The following is a 24,887-nucleotide window of genomic DNA, read 5'->3' as shown; positions in this document are numbered from 1 at the left end:
AGACATTTGTGGGCTTCCATATAAACATGCTCATCTCTAAATCAAAATATAAACACGTGCAAAGGACCTTCGGATCAGCTAGTGATCACACGAAGAAATGGATTTGATTGGTTGATTTCACCGTGCCCCCATTATTTGATTGGGTTAAAAAAATCCCCGCCCTAACACAAAGCAAAGTGTGTGCTGTTAATATTTTTGTTGATGTTTTCACGTACAGCAATGTTTAAGGATGGCATCTGGAAGAAAAACTTAGTAAAATAGCCTTAATAAGGTAAGATTTCTAAGGTTTATGGGTCTCTTGCATTTCATTTCATCCGATGCTACCGATTCATATTTTCCCGTATTTTTTTTAACTCAACTGACATGTCATGGTGCTATATAGGTAAACGCTAAATAATTAATGTGATCTGAAATAAGTGAGTTTTTGGGTTTTGGTTTTTTTTCATGGAGAAAAGTAATTTTTGTTTTAGCGGTCGAATGATTCACGTAAGGAATATGTTAACAAGTTTAACCCTAGGCAATATTCATATTCTCGGTCAAGTGTGAAATTATCATGACAAGAGCGAGTGAATGATTCAACCTCGACTCTCAAAGGGCAATGTCTCTACGTGTTTTTTTAGAAGTGAAAAATATGTAAATGTTGGTAATTAATCTCTTATTGTAACAATGTTTTTGATATGTCGTCTGGAACATGCACCCTTACAAACTTAATCCTTGCTTGTAACTAGGACAAATTCTTATCAGTAGCCTAATTTGACAGATATAGATCCACGCTCAATAAATGTTTATATACAGAGAGGGGCTATTTTCATTATAAAGTTTACATCTTGATAACAAATCCACATACCTCCCGATACAAGGAGTATCTAAAATCTCACTAAACTTTTATCATATTGATTTTAACTGATTAGAATGAGCAGTGAATAGGAATCAATATTATTACCATATTATAATATAGAAGATTGGGCTTAGAGTTGGAATGTCTTGTCCATTTTCAGCAATTCAAGATGGTTCTCCTAACTGATTCGATACCTGTGTGCAGTAACCCAGGTGAGAGAGATGCTGTGGAGACTCTGCTCTCCATGAGGAATGCCATCTGTCCTAGTAGCAGTGATGAGAGCTCCACGTTGTCCGAGGATGATTCGCGGTACAGTCCCTCCGAAGAGGATTCGCGGTACAGCCCCTCCCCCACTAGTTCCTTCCACTCGAGTGATGAGGACTCGGTGTCCGACTCGACAGAGCCGACCATATTTAGGAAAAATTCAAAACTTGCAAGGGTAATTGTCACTATTAATTAATGGAAATATGATGAAATAATGTGAAAGGACTTCATATTTACATGTATGTCGGTGCTTGCATGGTTATGATTGTAATGCAGACTTTATAAGTGCCTAAAATGGTGGATCATAAAATTGCTAGTTGTTGAATGTTGATTTATGTCCTCTGATAGTGTGATCTGATGGTCTACATAAATACATATTTGATTTGTTCTTCTACATTGACATTCATATCTCTTTGTATATTTTTAGCTCCTGCTAGAAGATCCTGCGGATTTTTCCTTCAGACCAATGATGGGAGGCCAGCGAATGCCAGCTGTCATGATGCCTAACTATCAACTTGCCAAAACAGGTGCTACATGTAATCCATCAAGAAAGCCTGAAATGTTTATTGACTCTTCAAATATCCCATATCCCCCTCCAACAAAACAGAGACATCATCTCAAAAGGTCGTCACCTGTGATAAAGAAACAACCTGAGGCCAAGAAACAGAAAACGTCGGACTCTTTGATAGGCATCAAGCCTATGACAGACCAACAGCCTGATTCACAGAAAAGTGCCACCATTACAACATCAACTATCGCTACAATTCAAAACTTGAATACAACAGCAAGTGCCCCGGTGATTCAGGTGATAATTGTGAATAACCAAGGACAGTGCTTGGATAAAGACAAGAATGACTGGTTGAGTAAGCTTTGTCCCATTGCACCAGCTCCCCCACCAGAAAATTCAACTGAAAGCAGCGTACAGGACCAGAATGTGGGAAACAGGCGCAGAAACCATATGTGTACTTACAATGACTGTGGGAAAACTTATTTTAAGAGTTCACACCTTAAAGCTCATCTCAGAACACACACAGGTCTGTATCCTGTCCTCATTGTTTGTCGTTAATTTATAATTTGTCATAATTGCTATATTGGAAAACACTTTCATCATGCAGTCTTGTAGTTTACTGTAGTAGCATCGTTAAATTTTAAGAATGTTGTGGTTTTGTTTTCAGGAGAGAAGCCATTTGTGTGCTCATGGGAAAATTGTGACAAAAGATTCGCCCGGTCAGATGAACTGTCACGTCACAGATACACTCATACTGGAGAGAAAAAGTTTATCTGCAGTCACTGCGAGAGACGATTTATGAGGAGTGATCACCTCGCTAAACATATTAAAAGACACACCACGCGTTCGGCCTAAATGTGAGAAATGCCATTGAACACTCACCAGTGATGGACAGAAGCTGCATTAATTTCTTCTGCATTATTTATTTATTTACATCATATCTGGAGCTAATGTGAACTATTCTTTATTTTCTGCTCTATTGATATTTAATTATTTTTTTCTTGAGTATGTTTGGTTGAGCTAAGTGTATTATTTTATGTTTTGTGGAATTTGACAATACTCCCAAGCTAGAAAGATGAAGGTTTAATCATGGAAAGTCTGAATGATGAGAATATGCGAAGTGAAAGTGTTTCTTTTGTCTCAGTTTGTTAATGTTGGTAAAAGTTCCAAGATATTTTTTATTTTTTTTTACATTTTGTATTTATTTTTTTGAAGATGAGTTTTGCAGCATATGTGTTAATCATTTTTAGATTTACTAGTATTTATTATTGCATCTCTAAAGAGTGGTGCTATATCGTGTGTAATAATGACTCTTGTTTTTTTGTTTTTTTTATAAAAGTGACTTTTAAGTGCAATATATATATTTTTTGTAAGATAAGTACAAGATAGTGCTAAATTATCTTTTACTTATTGTTCAAAAGATGATTAAACATTCATCATTAAACATCGTATCACATCAGGATTCAAGATTTTGCTTGAGGATGTTTTCTGAAAAATTCTGATGGCTGCTGAGAATTTAAGTTCTGATTTGTGTAATTTAAATGATGAAAAAAAAGTGAATTCAAGTAAAGTTCATTTATATGCATGTAGGAAAAATTACCTAGAGTTGTCTTTCTTTATTGTATTTCAAAGGTTGTAATTTCTGAGAACTCTGAGCAAGCAGTCTCAATATTTAATCATTTCTCTGCAGCAAACTTTGATATGCTGGCTGAAATACATATTACGCATGTTTTAGAACTAGGAAATTTATTATTATGATAAGCTTGCTCTTGTTCATTTGACTTTCTCTGAATATGTATAGTAATTTGGTGGGACAGTAAAGCCTGTTATAATTGATGTTATTTAATCATATAAATGATACTTGCACTCAATGCAATATTCCATGTCCCAGATTGTATATATTATACAGTGTACGTTTATACTTTTCAATGCAGTTTGGATAGCAGCGTTTTCTTATTTATTTTATATTGAAATGTTGAATTTGTCAGTCAATTAAATTATTGAATAAATAACGAAACAAAAACGATAAAGTTTTCTTCTGTTTTGAATGAAGGTAGCATGACAGATGAAGATAGCGCGGGTTTTATTATGAAATTTTGTAATTATGTTTATAGTGGTCAATATTGCAAGAAACAAAATGTGTTTAAACGGTATTAAATCATAATAGTATTGGACAGCAGGAACTGCCTATATAAGTCAATTCCACGGAAGGCACAAGGACAGAAGACTTGCAACTACGACTACCTGAAGCAGTTCGGAACAAACTGGAATATTGATGATCTCTAACGAATGAGATCAAAGGGTTCTGAGACCAAGTGATATATGTGCATTCAATTACTAGATTTAGTATGTGGTTGTGTAAGATCTGCTAAGCAAGGTCAAGTTCGTGCACAGAAATAATACAAGGAAATGTCACAGGTGTACAAAAGGGCAATGAATCGTGATATTCTCTGACCGCACATTCAAACGACCATTAAGAGTTTCTCAAAGGAAATCGCTCGTCCGTCATGAGGGCAACCTCTGGTTTGTTGGTGTTTTTTTAAAATCTAAACCAGAGAAATGAATTTTCAGTAGTTTCATGCAGAACAAACGTGTACATACCATGACGTAGTACATTTCAAATACAAAAACACGTGCTGATGTAATGGTATGTGCCGGTCATCAGGTCCAAAGTACACTGATATATCTAAGCTTTACCTTGCCTATATTATCTAGCCCATGGACACAGAAATATTTGTATTCAGCTTGAGTTTGAATTAACTCTTATTGTAACGAAATTATATAAAGAGGTTATCTTCTCATGATAAACCGTGTACTTGAATGATTACATCACACTTTAGAATTAATATTTATCGTTCTAGGTTAGACTGGCTGTCATATGGAGGCTTCCATAACCAAGGGCAACTACGATACTTCCATCACGTACAAAAGGGCATTATTAAACTCAATGACAATATTTCATCAGTTTCTTTTCGTAATCACTTAAAACACATGTAAGCTGAACCGTAGAATCAGACATTGATCACACTACAGACGTATTCTCATTGGACACTCGTTGATTTAAACTTCTTTCTGATTGGTTGAGACGTCCACGCCCAGCCTGAAAATTTGTTTACAAACGCTGAGAGAAAAAATTGTATGGAGCTCAGTGTGGACAATTTTCTGGTAGTTATTCCTGATGCAATAGTTCTTTCAGTCCGATAAGAATTTAGGTCTTATGGTACCAGACTTTCTCTTTCTGTGCAGTTTTTAAAGGAAGTGCAATTTTGCTTCTTTTTCAGGTATGAATTCATCAGTCGTACTTTGAGCATTTTTACTTCTTTGACAGATTGCATTGCCCTCTGGGCCCAAAATTGGAATAAACTTATCTTATCTATAAAATGAATCTAGACGTTCTCGTATTGATACAAATACTTTATACACAATTTTCTTAACAAGTGATGTGGTTATGTTTAGAAATGTCTTTCATTTTTTGAAAGTATATGAGATGGTATACCTCAAGACTATTCACACCGACCGGCCATTGAATGGAGCGCTAGTTAACACGCTCAATGAAATATATACTGTTGTGATGTTGATGATCATTTCATTTACTTTCAAAAGATAAAAACATTTCCTTAAATTTTCAATTTATTTATTTCAAAAGTATTTTACTGATAAACCCATGTTGTACTCTTTAGGTCAAATGTATTCATGTACGCAGTGATCAGCCGGTTTCCAACGTTGAAAGTTTACAAGATATTAACCCTCAGTTTCAATTAGTCAGGAAAACGGAGGGAATGTAAAGATAACTTTTTAAATTCAAGATGTATTGTCTGAAAGACCTTATAATTATATCCTATCGTTACATATGTAGTAAAATTTCTGCACCAGATAGCACCACTTGCAGATAAAAAACAAACAAACAATACCGTGATGGGGACTTCAAAAAACAAGAGAGACCAATTGATTGCCATTTGCTATAATATATATATATATATATATATATATATATATATATATATATATATATGTGTGTATATATATATATATATATATATATATATATATATATATATATGTATATATATATATATAGATATATATATATATCTATGACCAACGCCAACAAATTTTCGGGAGAACCTGTCCCTTCCTTAGGATAATTAAACGAAAACATGTTTTACATAAGTGAAAGATGTACAAAAATCTAGCACAAATCTACAAACACATACACACTGCAAATTCCATGTTTGTTGTGTTTTGAGCTTGCTAATCAATATGTCTTCTAGGCGTGAAGTGATGATGGGTAATGTAATTATTCGTAAAAGAGGACAGACTAATTAATGATGGATCACATCGTACCCGGGGAGATTCCTTATTAGGCACTGAGAAAAAATACAGAGTCAAAAAGACAAATGAAAGTGGACCAACTCAGAAACACGGAGCGTTCCGGGGGCTTTAGTCCTCATCAGGGCGAACCTCTGAATTGAGTTTCTAAATCCACCCATGCTTATAAGTAATCATCACCGCAAGCCACGGCTGAAGGGTGCGCTACTCTCCCCTTTCAACCGTGGGTTGCGACGTCGATAAGTAGTTTGCATTGAAGAAATAATATTAGTTGATCATCATGATGGTATGCAAAGGAACCAAACATGAATATCATTAGATTTTGAGTTTCAATAGATTGCAGAAACCAATGTGCTTGATTTGTCATATAGAGTACAAACAGAATGCAATGGCAAGATATACTCCGGATCTACGGTATGTCACGTGATGATGGCGTATCGTTTACTGGACTGGCATGTCTGCAACTCTGATTTGCACATTGAAGATTAACCTAAATATACATATGGATATTTGCAGTTGTAGGATACTATGTTTTACGCACTGCCATTCTGGGGAGTAAACTTCGTATAAAATCGCAAATTCATAATGGTAATGACTAAAAACGAAACGCATTTATTACAGTGATCAAGACTTATATGTATTCAAAATCTTTTATTCAGAACTTTTATACGTGTTATTGATAAGGAATTATTCTCACGAAACGATAAAAAATAATTTCTCATTTCCTCATGCGCACTTTCTAACACAACGACAAATAGACCGAGAGCCCCTAGCTGTGGCTGATAATAGTCGTCAATTATTGAATTTGATTGGTGATAAAGAATGAAAATACTGACCATTCACATAACCGTGTTTTTGCATTCCCGGCGCAACCTCATATTACGTCAGGTAACCTAAAGAAAAGAAGTTAAACATATTTTGCTGAAAAATTGTTTCCCCTAAGTATTCAAGAGAATAGAAATTTATGACGTCACAAAATTGTTTTTTATTATTACCGAAACTTTGAGATCATTGTTGGCATTTTTAAAGATTTTACGATACTTGATGGTGTTTGAAATTTAGGAGTGGAAAAATGACACCGGAGAAGAAAGTGTGTTAAAAAATTTCAGAATATTATACAGTTTTGTGCGAAACTCCGGAAATCTTGATGTGACATATCTAACAGAGGAAGAAACTGTGTCGAGGTCTGTAATGGTCAAGTGACATAAATGGTTCAGGGACGGATGGGAGACCATTAAAGATGACCCACACTTGGAGTGTCCGAAAGTTTTGACGGTGAAAAGTGGCGTCTTCCTTGCTAAGAAAAAAAAAACCTGACGCCGATAGATTTTGCGCTTTCAGTTTGTTACAAGGAAACCTCGAGGAAATGAAGTTTAGCGATCTTAGATTAACAGTAAATGATACCATTTCATCTTATGACCCAGAATGCTTAATATCTATTTTAGTATGTAGGTTAACCGGTACCAGAGATGTACAAATGCATCCAAGAGAATGGAATACATGTATTTTGAAAAACGTCAACGTTCATAACGTTAACCGGCGGGCTGTGCCGGGTCGCGACACCTTTGACTTCGTCGGAACACCTCACCCTTTACTCCGTTACTTCGTAGTAAAGGGCGAGGGATTTCGATTGCTTTGCATTTTGTACGAGGTCTTTTATGTATTATTTTAAAGAAAATAATGGTGAAATTTTGTGTACTTATCAAACTTATGTACAAACATTGTCGAAATAAAAACCATCAAATTTTGAAAACGTGGAAAGAATTTCATCGCGTCAGTCCACAAACTTTTTTATCACCCCTCGTATAAAAGTAATTTGTACTAGATGCTTCCATTTTTTAGATCCACATTAAATAAATACCCTAGACATATAATATTCCTTATATTTACATTTTTAAGGAAGTTATTTTATTTAAAACTAAAGTAAAAGCCTATACTTATAAGAAGAACTTTTTGTTTGTAAGTATATGTATAGACATTTATAAACTTGCATGCAATAGTGGTTTCTATACAGAAATCATCGTCGGAAACCAACAGTCGGTCACATTTCTTTTATCTTCCGAGGGACACAGCGCCAATATATTCGTATAAATCATTAAAATGCATGACCTTACGTGGCCTATCGAGGACCAATGGGAATCACCGTAAATATTCCCGGAACTCTAAGCGTCAACAGCTATGGCGGCACCCATGATATTGCGTGTGTGTCTTGTTGTGCCACTATCAAAGATCGGGGTTACAGGGCTCTTTCGTCAAAAACTTCCCTTTAACAGTACAACTACGCGGATTATAAAGCGTAAACTGACCCAAACCAGGTTATACTCGTATAACTTGCCCCAGAATTAAAGTCATTCCTTAATGAAATTAATTTCAAAATAAACGGAGAAAGAAGTTGTACAGCATCTCGCTGAAAGGTTTGTTTTAACGTGTCCAACTTAACGTAGTCAAAATCTTCGCTTCGAAAGCCATGTTTTCTATGCTCCCGAACACTGGAAATAGGGGGCTTTTTCATTGGTTGAATATCGCAATAAGGATTGGTCATGCGACCAATCGCATGAAGAAGATGAGACACACCTTCCAGCGAAAATATTGGCGTTGCGTCCCACGGGAGGTAAAAGAAATGCGACCGACCGTTGGTTTCCGATGATGTTGAGAAATAAGATACTTGGTAACAGTAAAAACATGGGCAAATGCAGATATTTACATGCATTTCTAGTTGGTGTTAAATATTACTAGTATTTCTCTGTATTAGCTACAGCCGAGTTTATTTGTTGCCAGCAGTTAATTGGAGGGCTCCATTTTGTACAACATCTTGACAAATTTTATAATAATGATTATGTAATCTGAAAGTCGAGTCAATATAAAATTCTATATTTCTATACATGATAAAATGTTGATTCTTATCTTGAACATAACGAATATATTTCAGTAAGACATCCGTGTTTGGATGCTGCATTGTTCTTTGTTGTTGTTTTTTGTTATTGTTGTTGATGTTAGGGATTTGCTTGTTTGTTTGTTTGTTTGTTTTTATTATTATCATTATTATTATTATTATTTTGATTTATTGAATATAATACGGAAGACTCCATGGAAGTTCGATTTTATTGTAAACAGCATGTACAGCACGCTTATCATTGTCTGTGGTGGTGGGGGGTGGTGTGGTGGTGGTGGTGGGGGGGGGGGGGTTGCGTGCGTGTGTGTTTTGAAGTTATTTATTGGGGAGGTTGCTGTTGTTTGGTATTAGAGGTTTCAGTGGGGAAGGAAAGGGTGGAGGTGGAGAAAGAGGGAGGGAGAGATGAGAGAAGAAGGGGAGGATGATCGAGATAACATGCAAAGAGAGGGAGGGGAAGATGGAAAGAAAATAAAGTTAGGAGGGAAGGATGGGAAGAGGAAGTCAAACCCTGAAAAACAAGTATTTGAAATCTTGATTTTATTCAAGTAAAATCTGATATTGCGCTAGCGTACGTACGACGATACAGGTGTGCGAGAAGCCAAGTCCAAATTGCTTTAACACCAGGAGCACCCCATATTTTTCTAAACCACGCAAGCATAGACTGAAATATTAATATAATTATTCACTGTAAACTAAAATGTTGTAAATATGTGTTGGACTTTATTTCTCAAAAGTAAGACTTTTTAATTTTCTACTTTTTCAAATTGTTTTTGAAATACATTATTCTGCAGCAAATAATATTCATATCACTAATTCATTTTGTTCATGAAATCAAAAGCATTATGAAATAAAGATGAAATACGAGACACATCGGGGTAAAATGCATGCAAGTTATTGCAATCAATCGATCAGACGTAGTCTACCACACATGCACATAATATAGGTATGTAAAACAGTATTGATGTTTATATATAAAAATATAGTGGGTTTTTAAGAAATAAAATAAGGATGCCGTGCTTAATGGTTCTTATAAACTTTGTCATATAGAGAAAATAAAATGAAGAAAATAAAAAGGTTTTTCTGCATATTTGAACAGCACGGAAATACATACACTGTACACTGAGAGAGAGAGAGAGAGAGAGAGAGAGAGAGAGAGAGAGAGAGAGAGAGATACGGATAGAGAGAGAGTAATCAGATAATATAATGGAGAAAATAAATTTAGCTCACAGCACGGAATCACCGTGACCTACATTTTAAAGACCGTTGCATAAAAGCGTGATTCGGTCATGCTACATATTTTAACATAACACAGCACTAATACTGCCTCTGCCCAAGGTTTAAGCGATTTATCACAGTTTACCTGAAATTTAAGGTTGAATATCAAGAATGCTTATCTTGTGCATAGATTTGCACGCTGCACCTACTGACCTATATTAGAGAAAGCTTATACATAATCACCGCCCACGCCTGAATTTTGATAGAATTTTAGTGAAATTACAGAGCGCAAATTTTGAACCATCTTATTTTTTTCACCATAGTATTTTTCATTGCCCCATCAATTATTGTGGTCATCACACTATTAACAGTTTATGTAATTCCGTTCACATATAGAAATGATGCAAATATAGTTTTAAGAATAATACGTATGGGTCTACGTGTAAAACTGAGGATACAATTAAATAATACTATATAGATGAAACCCTGAACAAGCGCGGGAAATCACAATTAAATAATATTGTATTGAGGAAGGACTTATTTAAATGCGTGTTTGAATTGTTGCGTACATGAATTGAATGAACGATATCTTTAATTATATAATGAATTTATAAAGAATTGCGTGCATTAGTTATGTTATATTCATTGATACCATATGAAACTTGATTATTAGGAAGGCACTTGGAGCTCCAAATTAAATGTTCCTTATGTAACATAAATGATCCCTCTCCGTAATGAAAATTAGATAATGATTTACGAATAGTTGACCAAAGGCAAAATGAACGGTCGTTCATAGTTTCAAAATCTCAAACTCTGTATTTGCGAATGTGTTTATAACGATAATTTTTTTTCAGGGCGACAATTTAAGGGGGAAATTATGAATACACGTCATTTTTTCTCGTCAAACACAATTATCGAAAATATAATGCACTACCGGTATATATGAATGTCAAACAGAAAACATGCTACATGCTAAACAGTGGCATGATTTCTTGGACATTGTCAGGTAATGTACAACTTAATTTCGGTAAAATGTTTTACTTCAAAGTTATTCGGCGAATGATCAGTCCCGGACAATTCGATATCTGACATATTGGACATTTTTGACTTACATGTACTTGCTTTCAAGATCTGTGTCGTCACAAAACATGTTCAACCAAAAATAACCTTTTGTATTTATCCATGTGTTTGTACATACCAGTAACTGTTGATTTATTACAAAAAGTCTCGTAACAGTCACTTCTATAATAACGGGGGGAAATTAGTAACATCGAAAATATCAAATGAACACCATATTTTAAAATTTATCGATATTAAGATCGTTGGTCTCGGGAGGGGGCGGGGTGTCCTTCGTTGAATGAGATATATATATAAGTAGTATAATCATAATTTTTCATAAAATGATAAATATGGGCCAAGTAAAATCTATTATAAGTATAACTAACACTGAACACCTACACAATCTTATGCTGATCAAATTGTAAATCAATCGGCACTTCTCGGCTTGCCAGAAAGGCTCGAGAATATGCGATTGGTTGTAGACCTAAGCGACTATGATGTTGCCTCGTTCTGTACGCTTCGTTCTGGAAATTTCCATACGGCGGATTCAAGACTAAAATCACGGATTGAAGAAACGAACAGGCATATTTCATTTATTCAACAATTATCAAAACTTTTTTTTTCTTTCTGTAAGATCAAAATCAAGTATCGATAAACAGCGGCTTTACTTCATATCGTTTTATATCTAAAGTTCTCATTTAAAAAAAGAAAACTGGCTTAGATCTGCCTTTTGGCTTTGAAGCGTGTCCGCCACTTTACTCTCAATTTTGCTATTTCAGAGTAGTTTATCGAAAACGAAAGTAGGTTTTAAATTGATTTTACGATATTTACTAATCAAGGAAGATTCTATGATAGCGTACGGACTTCACCTCACATATGAAACAATATTAAATTTGCAAGCAGTAACTCTGGAGCAAGCGTTTCGGAGGTTATAGGCAAAATGTTAATTTATATGTATAGATTTATCTATTCACCAGTCAAGGGCTCTCAAGGGGCATATACAATTTTAACAATTAAACATCATAACTACATGATACAATATAAACATGCATACAATATACACCAATATTAAGGATTTCTATATTGACATTGGTCTGGAATTGGCTTATAACAATGCTGATCGGAATTGCACTGTACAACAAGGATGCTATATGGAAAGTAAAGTGAAACAGAAGTATAAATGTTGTCCCGAACACAGATGGTACCAAGGGGCGGTGCTTGTGCCAAGTCAGTCAGACTGGCAGTCCTGTACTCTAAGTATATCAGCACCAGCACCAGGACGACATAAAAAGTACATTGTAATCTCCATTGTGTATCACTTTTTATCACCTTCATTGCAATATGATTGATTGTATCTTGTTTAACGTATCTCTCGAGAATTTTTCACTCATATGGAGACGTCCATTGCAATATGAGAACAGTATACAGATAACTTAAAATCAAGACATCTAGATATGTCTATTTTTTAAAAACTTTTTTATTTTAAATTTTGTACTATCTCGTAAATATCTGCAGTTAAGAAAGGTAATCTTGATTTTTTTTATTATCATAATTTAAGCAAAAAGCGTTTAAGATGGCATTACTTACAGATGTAATCAAACACCCCTTAAATATCACACGCAATAACTATTGAAGAAAAAGCTTTGTTTCAGAAACTACAAAAGATGCTATATCCAAAAGCCAATAAATAGCAACATTATGGAGGTATATCGATCACTGTCACAATTATATTTTGATATTTTTGTTCTAACAATTTTGTTTGAACATTTTTGTGTGTGTGTGCTTTTATAGTTTTGTTTTTGTAATCTTATTTCAACATTTTCATTTCTATTTTTTTTTTATTCTGTATTTTTGTTTTAACAATTGTATTTTCATGTTTTTGATTCTGTCTAAATTTTACTTTAACAATTTTATATCAACCTTTTGAGTGTTTTTTTTTTTATTTATAATTCTGAATTTATATTTTTATTGTAGCAATTTCATCGCGCCACGCGCATTGAAGTTTTGCGTCCAATATTCCCTATGATATTGCCATTAAGAAAATAATCATGAAATTCATTTCTTAAATAAATTTTAAAAATCAAAGTCCGAAACAGAAACAAAATTCCTACTATATATACTCTCTAGAAATACTGTTCTGGAATATTCAAGAATACATGATTCATGTCTTCCATTTTAGTGGACGCCACAGCGTTGGATATGCGGCCTGTATGAGTTATTGGATTCTTTGGCATCCTTTGGACAGTCTGGGTAGGGATCGAATATGAAGTGTAGAGTTTTTAAAAAATCACCTTAATTGGTGATCAATTTGTTGCCACTCTTTGGAATACTGTAAAATAACAAGAGATACTTCTTTAAACTGAACTCTTGGTATAAAATAGTTTCCTCTAGCTCCTTGACTTTGCAAGTTCCATTATCATTTTACTTGATTTTACAGGACTTGTTCACTAGAACCTTCAACTGGGACAGTCTATCATTTATATTTAAATTCCAAAATGATTTATTTTTGCGAGATTGTCCTAGGTATCATGTGAAAGACTGATTCCGTACTTTTTTTGGAAGCATGTATGCAATGAAATCAATGCAAATGAGCAATATTAAGTCTTTCACCCGTTCACGGTTGTGTAAGATAGCAACATATATGCAGTTTTCGTGTAAACAACAGCATACTGTCTGTATATTTCAGTTGATTAAGATGGTCTTGCACGCTCCTGATATTGACAATTCCGGCGAAAGAGATGCAGTGGAATCTCTTTTGTCCATGCGGAACTCATCGCGTATGAGCAGCAGAGATGACGGATCAAACACGTCCGAGAATAACAACCTATACTCCCCCTACTTCTCACGATTTGCCAGCGATGAGGATTCCTCAATATTCCCAAAGTATTCAAGATTTAAAAGGTCATCCAAGCTCTCTACGGTAAGGCAGGTATTAGATAGTAGTAAATAAAATCGAAAGCTACATTGTTTAAAACCATTGGAAGTTTTTTTTACATTGAGAGTCCGATATAAATATATTTTTATCCATAGATCACATGTACATGTATGTTATAGCAATTCTAAAAGTTCCCATCGTTTATAAAGTTTAATGCTCTTTTGCTGTATTTTACAGCTTTTGTTTAAGGATCCAGACGATTTCGATAGAGAGATGGTGCACTGTAATCAGGTCTCGGTCATTGTACCAAATTACCATCTTGCCAAAACGGGGGCGACTTCCAATCCCTCGAGATCCCCGGAAATGGTTCTCGATTCTTCAAATATCCCATACCGTCCCCCTCACGCACTAGTAAGGGACACTGTTCCTGGTAAGCGGAAGTTTCCTACATCATTCAATAATGAGGAAGAAGACCACATACAGCCAGTTCCGAAAAGGACAAAACATGAGAGGATGAACACACCCATCAAAAGGAAAATTGAGGACATTAGGACGACTCCGAAAAACACGATCACGAAAAATATTAAAGAACATTGCCTTGTCGACAGTGATAAGGAAAAAACACACCCTCCTCTAAAAAGAATGGAGGGCGACAGGATTGAGAAAACTTCATTGAAGAGAGCGAAGACACTTGAGGAAGTGCTGACACCTGAGGAGATACCAAAAACTAAAGACGCCGGTACAGCCATCCCTTGCCACTCATCAAACGAAAACAACAGGTTTTGTAAGTCGCTCCAACCACCCATTCTGCCTACACTTCCGGTGATACAAGTGGTAATAGTGAACCACATCGTAAACAACCAAACACCTAACAACAAAAAGTTGTTGCTTGGTAAATTTTGTCCAATTGCGCCTGCGCCCAAAAGTAAAAGTGAAAGCGCGACGGCTGAAAGATATTCTAAAGGAAGTGGCAGACGACGAAATCACGTGTGTCACTACAGAGACTGTGGGAAGACATACATCAAAAGCTCACATCTGAAGGCACACTTGCGAACACATACAGGTTATTATAGATATATACATCTATCATACTGCTGACTAATTTCTTTGTAAATCCTTTAACAGTTAGATTGGAGGCTACATGGTATGTAATCCACACTGTAGCTGTCACGGTTCTCAGGACCATATCGGAAAATAGAACAAAAACAAAGGTCGGCCATTTCTGTTAACTAAAACCAATGTGTGGCACCCTGCTTAAACGGTAGTATATTGATATATATGTAGTATAGAACTAAAACTTGTTTACAGCCAGTGCGTTTGGATTTGATGTAGATGAGGTATTTTGTTGTCGTCCTAGAAGGAGATGATGGTCGCCAGCATTGTAGAAACAAATTATTTTTCTTACAATTCTATGACAACAAAAACACAATTCACTATTTTCGTATTCACATGTTTAATATTTTTGAAAGAGTTGATTCTACTAATTCATTCATTATGGTTGTAAAGATTCGCAATCACACACCTTGTCTTTTCTTTTGTTGTTATTGTTGTTGTTGTTGTTGTTGAGGAATTCCAATTCATCTAAAAGTGACTTAGAGAAGAAAACTGAGATCTTTAAATTTTTCAGGAGAGAAGCCATACATTTGTACATGGGAAAACTGTGACAAAAGATTCGCCCGCTCAGACGAACTGTCACGGCACAGATACACTCATACTGGAGAGAAAAAGTTTGTCTGCAGTCACTGTGAGAGACGATTTATGAGGAGTGATCACCTCGCTAAACACGTGAAAAGACACCCCCTACTTCCCCCCGTACGATAGATATTGCAGGTTACATACAATTTTATTTCTTGTTATAGTTGGTGTTCGATTATTTATATTTTTTCTACTGCTAGAGCAATGTGTCGTCTTGTATCAACAGGGTGTGCAGTAACGGTATTTCATACGCGTATAATCGTGTGTTGTCACGTGATCATGTGCCATCTTCTTTATCAACAAGGTATAGGTTTGGATCAAAGTCGAAATTTCCAGTAACATCATTGGCTTATGTTTAGGGAACATGTTTATAACAATTCTGTCATTTTCGGTTAACTTGAAAATACATATAGTTATTGTGGATTCTATTTGACAAATGTAAAAATTTTGCCTTTTTACAAAACACGCAAACCATCCTATTGCATTCTTCATTTGTCATAATGGGGAGGCCATTTTATGCAACTTGTACTAAATCATGTCTTTCTGAATACACGTATGTTTTGTTATTATTTTTCTTGCTCTGGAGAGTTTAGCACTTTTCAAATTGTAGAGTTTGCATTGATGTACTGTGAATTTCAATTCACTTCCTTTAGATTAGATTTGTCTGCAATCTTCCTCATATAGAATCAACTCTATCCAGGTGTAAAAGACCTCGAAGATTCCTAAAATAATGCCCCTTTGCCTTGCCGTAGATGGTAGTATTTTTTTTTACAAGATGACCTCGTTTAGTTAATATCCAATTCAAGATGGCTGTCCGCCGATTTTACGATTTTCACTTTACCAGTTTTCTTTACCATTACGAATTACAATCATTCTCCCACCAACTTCATTACAACGAGATCTGATATGAAATTTGCCCCTGTAAATTTTCAAATTTCCGATTTCTGGTGCGTAAACTTTTATCCACGCGCTTTAAAATGAAAGCTCATGGGAGAATGTAATGATTTCTTCCAAAAATAGGTATTTCCTAACGAAGAGAAAATTCGGTGTATTAGCATTGTATTATGATTTATTCTATATACAAATGAAAATCGGTTACATTATACATGCAATGAAGGTATTCATTCGACAACTAGTAATTACACGTGCTTTTCTCAAAGATGATTCCGGGGGGATAACTCCTACCGAAAATAAAACATATTTTTAAAAAAGTGCAATATTATACATTTATTGCATGATAGTGAGGGAGATATGAAGATTTATTCACCCAAGAAAAATCATATTCCCCGAGGGCAACTGTATATCAGAGACCCGCATATTTTGTGCCCTACGAACTATGAAAGTAGAATGACTCGGCTTATTGTGACGTCACAATACACTTCGTCTACTTTGAAAATGCACGAAGCTGCCCAAGGGGAAATATGATAGGGAGATATGATGTTTGAGAGGGAGATCAAACTCCCTGTCGAGGCCTCATTACGTCACCTACGAATAGACCTCTCCTATGTGACTCACCACAATATACAGATTTGTATATTGTGAGTCCGCGATTATCACGCTGACAAATTACACTAAAGAAGTAATTCGCAGTTAAAAGTTTGAAGATATTAATATTAAGAGCATTAATATAGTATAGATTTTATTTTAAACATAAAATGATCAAAAGATCATTATAAAGTAGGGAGACTCTGTTCAAATTATTGTGTAAAGTAATGAACTTGATGTTTACGTTCTTGTTTTGAAAGTTGTTTACGTTTGACGTTATGTTTTTTCGTCATTCTACAGTGACGTCACAGTATACGCGGCCTAAAAAATCGCTATCCCATAATGCCTAAGTGGAAGAGTTTGGTTTGTGAGCAAACGAACTCTGTTGGAAGTTTGAGAGGGAGATATGCATGAGCGCTATTTCAGGTAAAGGGAGTAACCCGTCGTCAAAATCAGTGTACCAAGAACAGCCTAACAATCGGTATGAAACACGTCAGACAGCATTTGACCCAATGATAAGTTGTATTGGCAAACTAGATTTTTATAACGACCATAGAATTTGCGAAATCCTGACTTTAAAGGAGACTGTTGAAACTCCTGTACCATCAACTTGTTTTTCAGTAGCCTGCCTTGATTTTAAAACCGACCATACGTAGAACAAGCTCTTGCGTATCAAATCAGTTGAGAAATATAAACACCATATACAGGTGATAATGGAATATAAAAAAAAGGGGGGGGGATAAAAAAAAGATTACTGGGAAATTTTGACCCTTTAGATTACATGTATATTATTTTGTTTGACATTTGAACGTCCTGTGGAATTCGATGTTGCTGTGGTTCGCTAGTAGGGCAGATGTTGTAGAATTGTTAAAACAACATCACATTATTCAGTTTGTGATGTCTATATCATCGTCGCAAAACACGCCTATTGTCTCCGTTCACACTACGTCATAGCAGTTTGGGGTACAGGGTAAGTACTCCCGGATTCAGTAAGCGTGATTAGCAACAACGTGTGTACATTGTATATCTGCTTTGATATTGCTTGTGTAAAAAAAAAATTACAGTAGAAGGAAAATGTAAATCTGAAAGGGTAATGGGAAAATATTGCATTTCTGATAAGTAATAATTAATAATACACGCCCAGGATAATTTTTTACAAAAATTAATATTTGAGAGGTGCACACGGGTATTGATTATTAGGGGGAAAGTGGTTTAAGAAATGAGTAAATTCAAGAGATGAAATGTCACATTATTTACAAGAACTGGAAAATTTAACAGATAAAACATTGATATGATTTGCGAGAGGTGAGTTTATGATGTGCAAGAGATGAACATTTAATGCAAGAGTTGACACAATTTATGATTTGCAATTAACTAAAATAAATGAACTATTGCAGTTGCTATATTTACCGTGAATTTGAAATTCTGTGTGTTTGTTTCTCATGCACGTGACTGTAAAGCTAAATGCTAATCCAGTTTGTAATGTGTTTTTTTTATTGACATTACTGGTGTGTGGATTTTCAAATTTAGATTTCGATCTGCTTCCAGTTGTTGTTTATTTTTTTTTACACCTTCAGGGCATCAATTCTTCCCCAGAAATAAAGGAATTAAACAGAAAGTTAATACATTGATATATAATAGATATACGAGAGATATTGATATAGCATTTTTATCTTTGTGACAGTTCGTGTCTTTTCAGTACTTTCAGTACTTTGATTGACTGTTAGTACTTCAATCTTCAATATAGATACCCAATTTGGTTAATTATTCAAAATGTACTATTTCAACAGCCACATATCAAAATTAACTTGTCATATTCCGTTTTCATGATATGCAATTTGAGAATTTGCAAGATGTCTAAGCACTGTACAGCCTCTGTTTATGACAGTCTTAGTGGTATGCACAATGGGCAATAACCATTACATGTTGATGTCTTGCTCATTGGGACTTAAAAAACAGATTTCTAAGAACTCATTCCGGTAGACCATTCTTAGAGAGATTAGTGTTGCGTTCTTTTCTGTGTACAAGCACAGCATTCGTTAGCTAATCCTCGGACTATCTGAAACAAACATTATATGTGAATGACATACAGTACGAATATTTCTAATTGTGCTATGAATAATGATGAGACAGAATCAAAGCCAAAAATCTGTTTAGATAATCGCAAATTATGATTTGTAATGTTATTTTCACGACAAAATCGAAATGCACTTTACGAAACCGTGCCCTCTCTTCAGCGTCCTCACATCCAGACCGGTTTTATATACCGTACCTCACATCCAGACCGTTTATTGCCATACCCTACATCCAGACCGGTTTTATACCTTATCTCACATCCAGACCGGTTTTATACCGTACCTCACACCCAGACCGGTTTTATACCGTACCTGTACCTCACATCCAGTCCGGTTTTAGACCATACCTCACATTCAGACCGGTTTTATATACCGTACCTCACACCCAGACCGGTTTTATACCGTGCATCACATCCAGACCGGTTTTATACCGCACCTCACATCCAGACCGGTTTTATACCGTACCTGTACCTCACATCCAGACCGGTTTTAGTTCATGATCATTTATGTTAAGTTTATTTTACCGTGGTATCATTGTTAGACTGTTCGGTGCTAGGGTTTTCACAAGTACTCATTTGTTTTATCTTCTGACGTCTTTAAAACTTCAGATATATAACGATCATTCAACAAAAAACATAACAATTTGATTCTAGTGATACCTTCATATAATCTGCACTTTGTGTTGCAGAATAAACACGTGTGGAACACAAGATGGCGAACTCCGAACTACTTTATCAAATCACTGCGCAAAGTAATTAGGTTACATAATATCGTAATACAGAAACCAATTAGATCAGCTCTTACAATTCCGGATAAAGATATAACATATCCTCCCCTTTAATATCACTGTCCATAATGTCTGCAAGTATCCTAATTACATTAACAAATGAGAAATATAAACAATCAAACATGCAAGTGTCTTATGAAATCATTACAAAAATTTCTGAAATTACAATTATTCACATTGTGAGGATTATTATGCCTCAAACACATTTAACACAAACACAATTTGGAATCAATTGGCAATTATTCGCTTCCTGGACTTCGACCAATCAGTCCAAGAACTGTGCGTAATCGTCTGCGCGAGCACAACATCAGACCAAGACGTCCAGCAGTGCGCCCAATACTGCTTCAACGTCATTGTATCGCTAGACGAGCGTGGTGCGGACGACATCTGCGATTCAGAATACAGGACTGGGCCAATATTCTGTTCACTGATGAATCCAGATTTCATTTGGATAGCAGTGACGGTCGTTGTAGAGTGTATCGTCGCGCTGGGGAGCGGTACCAGGACGCTTGTGTTGTGCAACGTCGACAATTCGGTGGAGGTAGCGTTATGGAAGGACCCCTCTACAAATTGTCAATGGAAATCTCACCGGCGTACGCTATCGAGACGAAATTATTCAGCGCCATGTGATACCCTTCATACAGAGACAGCAAAATCACATCACTCTGCAGCAAGACAACGCAAGGCCACCTGTTGCATGTGTAGTCAAGGACATTTTTGTTCAACAGAATGTCGATGTCTTGCATTGGCCAGCTGTTTCCCCCGATTTATCGCTGAATGAGTACGTCTGGGATTAAATGGAACGACGTCTACGACGTTTACCAAATCAGCCAGTGATATTGACTGATTTAGGTCAGGCTTTAACCAACATGTGGAACAACATCACTTAAGCATTTCTGAACACTTTAGTGGCATCAATGAGGCGTCGTTGTCAAGCATGCGTGAATGCAAATGGTGGTCAAACGTGTTATTAACTTTGTTAATTGAAGTTCGAATACCAGTGTCTTTCAATTGTGCTGAAATTGACGTTATTCGACGTTAACATTAATGTATTATGAAATCTTGTAACGAATACATTTGTTAAGAGTATTACAAAAAATTAAATTTGTTCATTGTTATTTTTTTTAATTATTATTTTTCATATATCAAATAATGCACAGTTTCTTTTTTCCGCTAGTATATATCATCATTTCTTTCATAATTAAATCATTTCATTTTGATTTGAGAAACACTTTCAAGGTATAGGGAACCACCTTAATATTTTCAAATTGATCTTACCAATAGTGTGGTAGAGCGTTCGGTTCGTAACCGGGATTCGTGAGTTCAAGCCCCGCTCGTGCCATGGCCGCGTCAAATCTAAAACGTTAAATAGGTAGTGATTGCGTTTCTTCGGCAAAGGCCTGGCATTTAAGGAGGTATGCTACACCAGAGAAATTTGATGTACATGTACAACAATATTTTGAAGTTGAAATTTTTCAAATTTACTTTATTTTGTCAAAAAATACAGTTTTAGTAGAAGATAGTCTGAAAAAAAAATTTAAAACCCTGCTGGACTCGGACCGGCGACCTACAGTTCACCAATCGGTATGCTAACCTACTGAGCTACTCGGTTAGGTATTTAAATTGAAAAGCAAAAGTCAAATATTGCTAATATTGATTTTTTCCTCCATGTTTTTAAAGGAAGTCAGCCATTATGACGATGTAGAGTACATCCTTAAAAGTAAGAATCACGGGTCTTTCGGATACGACCTTAAAAACAGAAGTACTGTGTCGCGGCAGGCGTTGGCAAGCAAGAACCTTCACTGTTACGGCCCTGAGCGTTAAGCATATGTCTAAACGTACAGCTGGTGACGTCACAATATGAGAGAAAAATTCTCGATTACGTCCTGTATAAAACAAGCAATCAACCAAGCAAATACGCAATATGTGTCAGAGTTATTTACCTTTAGAGAACTCTCGTACACAATGAGGCGCGGAACAATTTGTTTACATACGGGATCACCGCACAAGCGATTGTGCTCAGTAAGTTTTCATACTCAATATCATCACCCGAATTCGATTGATACACAAACTAAGTTTTAAGTATTTAGAAAGTGATAAAATACGAGAAATTTTTATTATATCACGTTATTTCCGAATATTTCGTTGCTCGTACGTATCATATTTAGGTTATTACTTGCTAATATTACATTCTTCTTATGTTTTTACTTTAGAAAACATTTCTTTCAATAATATTTTGCATTTCTTACATTTACAATCCCGTGGGGATCCGAGTTAGAATAGGTATCAGTACTCCCTTACGTGTAGTAAGAGGCGACTAAATGGGGTGGTCCTTCGGATGAGACCATAAAAACTGAGGTACCGTGTGGCACGATAAAGATCCTCCCTGCTCAATGGCAATAAGCGCCGAACATGGGCCTAAATGCAGTCCTTCACTGCCAATGGTGACATCTCCATGTGAGCGAAAAATTCTCGAGAGGGACGTTAAACTATATACAATCAATCAATTTTAAACCGAAGCCACTTAATACATTTCATCGTCTTCCTCACTGAGTGAGAGTCTGGTACGATTCCTATTTTAATATTGTGACCAGTAGAGGGTGTTAAACCAAAATAATAACTACTCCTGATAAGGATATAGTTACAAAGCAAACAGAGATATTCTATTGTGTGTTGAACCAAAATCTTTTTCAGTATTGATAACTGAAGTTCTTTCAATTGATAATATAAATTTCGCCTTTGTAAACAAACTTTGACAGTTGCTTTGAATTTCAGTTCCTCCATGTTTCTCTATCAACCAATCAGAAACAGTACCGATTTCTCGGCAAGCCGCGATTTGAAATGGGAATCGAACCAGACTCTCGTTCTAGCCTGGTACCCGAGGCCTTCCGATGTTCAAAGAAGGAAGTACTAGGCTATTCTCGTTCGTGCTATGTCTCGAGAGCGAGAGTTTTCATGGGGAAAGCGAGACTACTCAAATTGTTTGTTACAGATGTTAGTGTTGAGAGTATGAGAGAGTACATTTTAGCTAGAGTGTACATGTACAAATCTTGTGTAGATTTCGGTGCACAATGAATAGTGGTATCAATATAAAAAAAAATAATGAGGGATGATGGGTAAGAAATTGCGAAAAAAAAAATTGCGCTGATGTGAACCTGTATATGGCAATCAAAATGATTTGTGTACTGATAATTAAATTCGGAATGAAAGTTTCGCAGAAGGGAAGACTATACTTAGACATCTTGGCAACTTTCTAGCTAAACTGTATCAAAACTGGGCTGGGAAATGCAGATTTAAAATTGCAGTAAATGTTCACTCAACGGCACGAATTACAGATCGAATTCTAACACATAGAGCGATCAATCTATCAACTCGACTGTATATTATAGATAATAAGGTTCAAAGACAAAAGTGGACAGGTATTTTCTGGACAAAATTTATAAAAACATTTCGGAAAAAATTATCCTAATTACATGTCAGAACGGATGTATGTAAATTTTGCAAAGAAATTGAAAAGACTTGAAATTGAACATATAAACGACTGGACTGCATTTAGTACTATAATATCTTCAATAATTATACAGTAGATCGATATTCGATTCATAAAGTTCTAGATTTTAGTTTACACCTCATGACGTAACGCTGGTTAATCTGTTCACAGATGTAAGTTTCCTGGAAATCTAGGAAACCTACAAGTATGCTATCAGACTCTCCATACTCAAGGTACTAGTATTCTATTGTGAAATAATAGCGCTGAGAAGATGGGATTTAACTCGTAAACTGTCTCGGTACTTTATACAGCGTTATATAGGATTCCTGAAAACCGACCTTGAGTATTTTTGGATAAGGGTGTACTTCCAGTGTCATAGATCCGATATTACTGCATTTTTAACTTCGCCATGTCCAGCACTTGGTGCAGTGCAATAGTTCACAACGGTCAAAACAGACTAATTCGGGAACCTGTTAACTTTATGCGTAGTTTTTCTTTAAATAGTCATCTTAGTTTTGTGTATACATAATTTTATGTTAGGACTTGGACAAATTTAATCAAGGTGTTCTCTGAGAACTAAATCTTGTAGACTTATGTCCGGAGGAGAATGGTGATGTAACGCCTTTGTCTCTTGTGTTGGTCTACGTCATCAGTTACCCGATTCCTATCCCTTCGAGAACATATAATGTAAATGACATACCGTATAAATATTTAAACATAGTGTTATGAATAGTAATGAGGCAAGGTGGAAGTGGAATGTCTATGTAGTTAGATGCAGTTAGCGACGTCATGTCAGAATCAACAAACTTCACACAGAAATATAAATATTTACAATTTAATGGAGAACCTCTCTTTGATGAATCTCTCCTTTAGGTTACCTTGTTGTCGAAGTGTCACTGTCAGAAGTATTTATATGGTCGTGTTGACGACACTTGCTACAAACACTTTTTTTTCCAAAAATGATGAAAATGAAAACTAAATTTATGTTTCTATCAGTAAAATGATTATAATTTACGGTATGGAATGTAATTTATTCCAAACAGTGGCGTTATATTGGGAAGGGTAATATATTTCAACTTTTGAACAATATAGAAAATTTACAAGTCCCATATTTTGAGGGAATTTTATATTTGTACTTATCACAACCAAACTAAGCCAAAAAATAAGACCACCGAACATTAAGTGACAAGAAATGTACAGCATTCGTGATGTAGTCAAAACATTTGACGTCACAATACAATGGGTGGATGCAAACACCAGAGAGAACGGCATTTTTTATTTAGCCCAGAAATTTCTTGTTGAAAGTAAAAGGTTCTGAGCCTACCTCTGAAAGCTGTTCTACTACATGTATATCTACATGTAAGACTGTCATAT

General features: G+C 35.6%; 1 protein-coding gene and 1 long non-coding RNA gene across 2 annotated transcripts; one reads left to right on the top strand and one right to left on the bottom strand.

Annotated features, from left to right (window-relative positions):
- LOC125669933 (uncharacterized) lies at positions 1-16,226 on the top strand. The gene is made up of 8 exons (XM_056164266.1): positions 1-271; positions 999-1,277; positions 1,530-2,136; positions 2,278-2,377; positions 2,682-2,691; positions 13,802-14,026; positions 14,219-15,044; positions 15,609-16,226. Exons 2-8 carry the CDS (start codon positions 1,008-1,010, stop codon positions 15,800-15,802), a joined length of 2,232 nt encoding a protein of 743 aa, XP_056020241.1. The 5' UTR covers positions 1-271; positions 999-1,007; the 3' UTR covers positions 15,803-16,226.
- A 3,810-nt stretch (positions 16,227-20,036) lies between these two features.
- Positions 20,037-23,399, bottom strand: LOC125670785 (uncharacterized). The gene is made up of 3 exons (XR_007368387.2): positions 22,273-23,399; positions 21,302-21,379; positions 20,037-21,039 (listed from the first exon to the last, which is right to left on the bottom strand). It is a non-coding gene; the product is annotated as an uncharacterized LOC125670785 (long non-coding RNA).
- Between the last annotated feature and the right edge of the window lie 1,488 nt (positions 23,400-24,887).

The sequence above is a fragment of the Ostrea edulis genome, chromosome 4, assembly GCF_947568905.1.
Source record: "Ostrea edulis chromosome 4, xbOstEdul1.1, whole genome shotgun sequence".
NCBI lineage: Eukaryota > Metazoa > Mollusca > Bivalvia > Ostreida > Ostreidae > Ostrea > Ostrea edulis.
This window is presented reverse-complemented; position numbering and strand designations above follow the sequence as displayed.

Coding starts and splice junctions, on each gene's coding strand:
- LOC125669933 (XM_056164266.1), top strand. CDS start 1,008: ATGGTTCTCCTAACTGATTCGATACCTGTGTGCAGTAACCCAGGTGAG. Junction 1,278..1,529: donor AAAATTCAAAACTTGCAAGG/GTAATTGTCACT, acceptor GTATATTTTTAG/CTCCTGCTAGAAGATCCTGC. Junction 2,137..2,277: donor TCATCTCAGAACACACACAG/GTCTGTATCCTG, acceptor TTTTGTTTTCAG/GAGAGAAGCCATTTGTGTGC.